Below are 8128 nucleotides of genomic sequence, written 5' to 3' on the forward strand. Positions count from 1 at the left end.
AACTTCTTAAGAATTAAATGGTCAGGTTTCATGAGCAGCTGTGTTACAGCCTGTTGTGTGTGAGACAAAGGCAAGTATGTATAAATTAAGGGAGAAAATTTCTTAATTTGCTGGGGTGGCATTAAGCAAGAATACGTAAATGAAGGGAAAAGATCCCTGAATTTGCTGGGGAGGTGATAAGTGGCGAGCAAAAGGAGAAAACCAGATTTTTAAAAAGATTTGGAGGTACATTACAACTGAAGGCGTACAGAACTTGCCTTAGCCTTGCATAGAGGGCATGGCTCACTGCACTCCGATTCTGAGTACGGCTTGAAATTGTAGGAGCTTTTGTTTTATCTTAAAACTAGCTAATTCTTTTGCTTACATGCAGATGTCAGAGATGGGTAGAGAACTGTCGAAGGGCAGATTTAGAAGATAAAACTCCAGATCAACTCAACAAACACTACAGATTGTGCGCTAAACATTTTGAGACTTCTATGATATGTAGAAGTGTAAGTAAATCCAAGTGCTTGTTTATGGCATTTTGCAAAATGTGACTAACGTTTTTCACGAGAATGCTGCATTTTAATCTTTGATCCCCTGAGTAAACTGTTCCCAGGGAAAATTAATCTCTTAGTTTTAATTGACATCATTGTCATGGTCCAGGGCACTTCACAGAGTCGCAGATGTTGGCACAAAGGACGGGGTGGAAATGAGCAGCTGGAAAAGAGAACAGCAGAGCTACTCCTGCTGGTTTAATGTTTGTGGAGCCCTGGTCTTCACTGCAGTTCTTTCCTCGTGCACAGCAATCCTCATTTTGTTTATTGTCACTAGATGTTACAACATGATATAAATTTATTGGGTGTAAATATGTAAGTTTGCATACCTCTAATTATTTAAAATCATTAATGTCCTGTTACTGAAGTGTGTACATGGTGTGATTCAGTTAAATTACACTCTCTTGTGGCCAAGACATTTAAACATTCTTTGCATCTGTCAAGCTTTTGGTTCCTGTTATATTTTATCCAGCTAAAATCATGGCACTGTTTCCTGTTAATGAAATAATAGCTTTCAATTCTTCATGTTAACACAGTAACGCTGATTTTTAACAGCTTACATAACAGCAGGAAATGGTGGATTTGGGGCTCTGTATCAAGTTTTAATTTCCATGCTGAATTTCACTCTGGTACATCAGCAAAAATCGGTCCATTAGTTCCAAAGGATAATTAAAATACGCAGGTCAGGCTTTTGACCTCCTGGTGGTATTATACATGGCAGGGTCGCTGGTTAGCCAGCATCCCAAAAACTGATAAACAAATGGATATTGGAAGTAATTCTCAATCTGAAATGAAACTTCATGAAACTCAGTTTGTTTAAAATGTCTTTCAATCTAACGACAGGTATAAACACAATCAGTTAAAATTCTGTATATACTGGAAATTAGCAGGTTTGGACAATGTAAGTTTGTAATATATCCAAATACAAAATGTTATTATTTAAAATACATTTCTTTAACTGCTAGAAACATTTACATGGCCATCTAGAATTCTTTACTTCCCCCTCCTCATTTGACAGATACATTTTTCTATTAATATGATCTTTCATGATAGTGTTTTGTGGAATTCATAAGTCTACATGAAGAAGCAGTTGAACATTTTTATTGTGAAAACTGTTATGTGATTATTTCTGGGATTGTGAAATAAGTGATAAAAACCAAAGCTCAATAATAACAAAAGTTTTCCTTTCTGATTTATAGATGTCTTTTTATCCAGAAAAAAACCCCCGTAATATTACAGCATTAATTATTGCATCTGGGGTCTTTGATGTGAAGATAATGGGGAAGAAAAAGTGTTGGTGGTTTGGGTTGGGGTGGTGAGTTTCTTTAAAAAATATCTCTTCTCTCATTTTCAGTGTTCTCTTGATACCCCAAAATGTGTATTTTTTAGCTTAGCTTTCTATTTGTTTGGAAACATCAGAAAGTGAAAATAAAAAACGAAGGAGGGGAGAGGGGAGATGGAGCATGGCATATGAAATTCTGGGGGCTTTTGGTGTACACACAGTGAGAACTTCCCAAAGACGTCCCTAATCTAGTTGTCTGTCTTCTTACAGAGCCCCTACAGAACGGTTTTGCGGGATAATGCTGTGCCAACTATATTTGATCTCACAAGTCACCTGAACAATCCCCACAGCAGACACAGGAAAAGGATAAAAGAGCTGGTAAGTTTTTCATGTAAGATTCTCCTCCCCGCCCCAATATTAAAGTGAGAAAGGCAGGTAAGTTCATGTGAAACTTAATCAGAAGTGTCAAATAATAATATTTAGCACTTGAGTGTTTGCATTTTCTGTACTCCCTATTCTAGTGTCCTTTTGTTGATTATAAATTAAATGCCCAAATATTATGCTGATCAATTTTATCTGCGAAGGAAGCTTCACTGAAACAATCTGGAAAATGAAATGTGTTGATCCAGAGCCGATTCTGTCTTCCAGTAAAAGTGCTTCGCTTCCTTTGCTTGTTATTACACCGCTAACTGAATACGACATACGCATGGTACCCCGATATTCTTGCTACGTACCGATTGTCATCTCCAGTTCACCAGTTTTAACTTTTAAAATCTGCACAGATTCAGACATGCTTGGTTTAGCTTATTGTTCTGAAAAGACGATCCATGTCTGAAATTTAAGATCAAGAAGATTCTTGTGAAATTGTGTCTAGTTGATAACCTTTTTTGTGTCATTTATAGAAAAAGTGTCTCTAGGTCTCTGTGGTTATAAGTATGCTAAAAATTAAGAGGAATTCAACTCCTAAACTCCATTATATGTTGGAAAATTACAATATCTAAGTATTTCTTCATGAGTTTGGGTCTGTTTATTGACTGAAAATAGAGTTCAAGATGGTTCTGTCTGCTGACAGTGCATGCTCATATTAAATCAGAATTCTTTAATGGAATCTATTTACTAATAATTGTAAAATACATGTCACACAAACTCCTAATGTCAGTATGGGGTAATAGCACACTATTCTCACGAGGTTAGTAGATCTGTCATGGCAGCAATAAACTGAGGAAACCCCTTCTCTTGGACCTTCTAGCAGTTTTTGGTAAATATTAATAGTTTTCAGATGGTCTCATCTACAACTTCTATCTGATCTTGATGTGTTTTAGTCTTCTAAGGTCATGTGCTGGACATTATCATCAATATAAGTTATTGTTTGGCTTTTTTTTAAGAGTGAAGATGAAATAAGAACACTGAAGCAACAAAAGAGTAAGTGGGCAAAATAATTTCGTTCATAAAAACTTTGTTTACTAAGGCTGACAAGGTCACTCTTAAGTTTATATGTATCAGGAGGATAATTAAGTTGCTGCTTGATTCAAATGGCCAGTCTAAACTCTCAGAAATAGTAACTCACTTCTAAGCCAGAAACATTTTTCTCTGGACTCCAGTAACTTAAAGGTAATGGGGATAGTCAGGGAAAGCAAGTGCTATGGTTTAATCTTGACAATTAACAGTGTTTTACATTTTGTAGTTGATGAAGCTTTTGAACGGGAACAAGCAACTCAAGAATTGAACAAAAGCAACAAACAAAATATCATCTCAGAGGAAGGAGGGGAAGAACAAGAGGAAGAAGTTGTCCCCTTAACACTGGAAGAAAGAGAAAACAAAGATTACCTTAAATCTTTGTTTGAAATTTTGATCCTAATGGGTAAACAAAATATTCCTTTGGATGGCCATAATGTTGATGAGGCACCAGAAGGTATTTTTACTTCAGATAACTTTCAGGCTCTACTGGAATGTAGAATAAATGCTGGAGACGAAGTTCTGAGGAAACGATTTGAGATGACTGCAGTCAATCTTGAGTATTGTTCAAAAACTCAGCAGAAGCAAATGCTCGAGATCTGCGAAAGCTGTGTTAGAGAAGAGACGCTGAGGGAAGTAAGAGACTCGCACTTCTTTTCTATTGTCACCGATGAAGTAGTAGACATAGCAGGGGAGGAACATTTGCCGGTGTTGGTGAGATTTGTTGATGATTCTCATAATCTGAGAGAAGAATTTGTAGGGTTTTTACCATATGAATCTGATCCTGAGATTTTAGCCGTAAAGTTTCACATGACTATTACTGAAAAGTGGGGTCTAAACATGGAGTACTGTCGAGGTCAAGCCTACATCGTCTCCAGTGGGTTTGCTTCTAAAATGAAAGTTGTGGCTACAAGACTCTTGGAAAAGTATCCACAAGCTGTGTGTACACTCTGTTCCTCGTGTGCCTTAAATATTTGGCTGGCAAAATCGGTTCCTGTTGTCGGTGTTTCCATTGCATTAGGAACAATCGAAGAAGTTTGCTGTTTCTTCAGTCAGCCGCAGTTACTGGTAGAACTGGACAACACAATTTCTGTTCTTTTTCAGAACAACGAGGAGAAGGGTAACGAGCTGAAGGAGATCTGCCGTTCTCAGTGGACGGGCAGGCACGATTGTTTTGAGGTTTTGGTGGACCTCATGCAAGCACTGGTGGTGTGCTTGGGTGCGATAAGCAGTGACTCATCCGTCAGGTGGAACAACTTTATTGCGGGTCGAGCGTTTGTACTTTCAAGTGCATTAACAGATTTTGACTTCATTGTCACGGTTGTAATTCTGAAAAACGTTCTGTCCTTTACGAGGGCATTTGGAAAAAATCTCCAAGGACAGACATCGGACGTGTTTTTCGCAGCTAGCAGCTTAACAGCAGTGTTGCATTCTCTGAATGAAGTGATGGAGAATATTGAGGTCTACCATGAATTTTGGTTTGAGGAAGCAACAAATTTAGCTACAAAGCTGGATGTACAAATTAAACTCCCAGGAAAATTTCGCCGGTCACAACAGGGGAACTTGGACTCCGAGGTAACGTCAGAAGATTACTACAAAGAAATCCTTAGTGTGCCCACAGTGGAGCATATTATTCAAGAATTAAAAGATATATTCTCAGAACAACATTTAAAAGCTCTTAAGTGTTTGTCCTTGGTGCCCTCAGTCATGGGACAGCTCAAATTCAATACGTCCGAGGAGCATCACACTGACATGTACAAAAATGACTTACCTAATCCAGACACGCTTTCTGCTGAGCTTCATTGCTGGAGAATCAAGTGGAAGCACAGAGGAAAAGATATTGAACTTCCATCTACTATTTATGAAGCACTTCACTTGCCTGACATTAAGTTTTTCCCTAATGTATATGCATTGCTGAAAGTCTTGTGCATACTTCCAGTGATGAAGGTGGAGAATGAAAAATATGAAATGGGCCGAAGGCGCTTGAAGGCGTACCTGAAAAACACCTTGACACAGCAAAGATCAAGCAACCTAGCTTTGCTGAACATAAACTTTGATATAAAACATGACTTAGATTTAATGGTGGACACCTACATTAAACTCTATCCAGATAAAGTGGAATTTCAAGAAGACTTTATTCCCTCAAACAATCCCGCATTAAAAGATGCTTAATTTTTTAAGCTCTAACCAATCTGTTGAAGCATTGTTTTCTTAATTAAGTTTCAACAAACAACTGTGAAATCTTTGAAATCACTGCAATTGTATTTCCATTTTAGGTCTCGGACTGAAGCAGCTGTGGTTGGTGACCCAAATTATGTTGTTTTAGTCTGCATTAAATGCATTACGTGAACAAAACGAAGCCTGAGAATAAGCCCCGTGCTCTTGGCAGAGGTGCTTTTCACATCTGATTGACTTAACTAGGCTCTCGTTTACTTTATTGCATCTTGGAAAAAGTACATGGTGATTGTAGATCCGGTGGGGCTGTTACATATTCGCTCATAAATTAGAAAAAAAATGTTAGAAAGAGTATAATGCGTTTCAGTTCTGTTACTTAGGATTTTATTCTTCTTAAAAACTTTTTTTTTAAAAAAAGTCTTTGCTGTATATTTAATTGGCATTTTGGAGAGTGGATTCAGCTGCTGCACAATCTGTCGTGCTGTGGACTGTTCTTGGTGTAAAGGGAGCTTTGGTGGCATAGAGGTATATCTACAATTTCATTGGAAAAGTCAGTCTCTTTAATCTCTCGATGACTTTACATTCCTTCATGTGAGGCAAAACCTTTTTTGCTTTAGGCACTTAAAAGGCATGGCAGGAGTGCTGAAATTCCTAAAAGACACTAAAACCTTCAAATTTATTCCACAAACATTTAAATCTGTTCATTCTGTTCTGACTCTGGCACTAAGTGATGCATCTTACCGTCAGCTTATTTGTAAACTCATCCAGGAAAGATGAAAATAAGGGTTTGTTGTTTGTCTAGAAGTAAGACTGAAAATATTGCTGTTATTTTTTGGCAAGAATAAAACATTTTTGTACAGTTTATTGCAATCTATAATAAAATGTGAATTGCTTTTTACATAATATTGAATTTCTTAGTAAAGCTGTGCCTCTTGGAGAATGTGTATTTATTTGTAAGGTACCTTTTAGTTTGGGCAATTTTTTCTGTTATCTTTTTGCAGTTCTAATGAGTGGCATTGTCTTAAGACACAGGAAAGTGGTGTAATAGCAATTCTGCTCTGTATGTTCAGGTGAAGGTGTTTTTAAGTATTTTGAGACAGCACAAAATACAGTGCTTTTAATTGTGGGAGTTCTAACTGAAACAGGCAAAAATAGGTTAAATGTGAAATGGTTGGAAAATTAAGTTTTACAGCCACCCTGATGCATGCCAATTTTATAACTTGTTTACTCTTGTCCTTTTGTGTACTTTTCAGTTGCAGTGGGAAAGACCCCCATCAACAGAAAACTGAATGACTGTAGAGACTCTGACAAATACAGTTCGTATTGTTTGACTGCATTAAAACATTAAGATTAAATTTGAAAATAAAAAAAACCCAGTCTTTGCTAAGTAAGCAGAGATTTTAAAAGTGGCTATGTACATTTAAAAAAATGCTTTCAGGAGCTTTTGTTTACATTGGAGTAGTAAAAATTACTCTTAAAAAGTATTAACTTTTCTTTCCACTGCTAGTTCTATATGCTTTTTGGCATGCTATCATGTTAATGCAATTTTTGCCTTGATCAGTTAAAAATGTTTTAGCTAATAGCTTGCTCTGTTCCTCTGGATGTATTAAAATAGCCCAAATCTATGTTAATGCTATTTAAAAAAAAAAAAAGGCATTTTTAAAATTAGAAATCATATGGAAAATTGTCTTTTTTAAAGCACATCTCAATTACAATTTTAATAAATAAATTTAAAAAATCTTCCCCATCCTGGAAATGTCTCTGAGTTCCCCTGCTGAAGACAGCAGTGCAAGGTGGTGGTGACCTGGGACTGTGAACCCCATATCCATACAGGTTGGATTATCCCAGCCTTAACGGCATAACCCAAGAAGGAAAACTGATACCCAGCACCATATAATCAGCCAGAAGAGCTCGAGACAACTTTTCTGATGGTGTAAATGAGATCTTTTTGACCAACGAGACAAATTAAAGAAGGGAAAAGCAGTAAAACACCTCTTTAGCTAAGGAAGTGGCTTCTGGGGCTCGGCTGAGACATTAAGTTGTGACTAGCATGGCTAATTAGCTGGCCCCAAGAGCCTTGATCGCTTGGTGTGCGCAGTTGGCCCAGTGCCTTTCACAGAGGTGCTGAGGTTGTAATCAGTCAGAAGCTCCTTATTTAGCTTATTTGAAATGTCCTGCTGGGGAGGAATGCCTCATTTTTAGGAGCATCAGTGCATCACTTGGGAACCCGTAGCAGGTAGTCTGAATAGTGATGGCTTGGCAGGATGTGGCGGAGCAAAGGAATAGCAGATTGCAGTGGTTGGTACCCCTTGAACTTCAGAGATTTGGGCGGAGGAAGACCATTTGCTGAAACTACAGTGTCTCCCATCTTACTTCTGGGGGTGCAAGGGAAGGATGCGACTGAGTGGCAACCAGTAATATAATTTTAAGGAGAACATTATTGCTAGAGCAGGTCAGAGACGTGTCTGAAAATGGGACAAATAATCACTGATGATAACTTTTGACTCCATTTTTTTAACAGATTCTTGAGACAGAGGGAATTGTCATCTTAAGTATCCTGCCAGTTCAGGGCAGTAGGTATTTCCGAGCTGCATCTGAGGTATTTACCTTGCTTTGACCTGCCTTTTGGCACATTCTGTGTAACAAAGCAATATGTCTGTTTAAATTATTTGAAGTATCA

The 8128-nt window shown here is 37.6% G+C and overlaps 1 protein-coding gene across 1 annotated transcript; it reads left to right on the forward strand.

The window, feature by feature from the left end:
* Positions 1 to 370: 370 nt before the first annotated feature.
* Positions 371 to 5467, forward strand: PRKRIR (protein-kinase, interferon-inducible double stranded RNA dependent inhibitor, repressor of (P58 repressor); the record flags this gene model as incomplete). Its single annotated transcript, XM_010149448.1, has 4 exons — positions 371 to 491; positions 2089 to 2196; positions 3204 to 3240; positions 3503 to 5467. Coding segments are annotated over 4 exons (2209 nt in total), but the record flags the coding sequence as incomplete, so codon positions are not given.
* Between the last annotated feature and the right edge of the window lie 2661 nt (positions 5468 to 8128).

Source organism: Eurypyga helias, unplaced genomic scaffold (assembly GCF_000690775.1).
Source record: "Eurypyga helias isolate BGI_N326 unplaced genomic scaffold, ASM69077v1 scaffold25100, whole genome shotgun sequence".
Lineage (NCBI taxonomy): Eukaryota > Metazoa > Chordata > Aves > Eurypygiformes > Eurypygidae > Eurypyga > Eurypyga helias.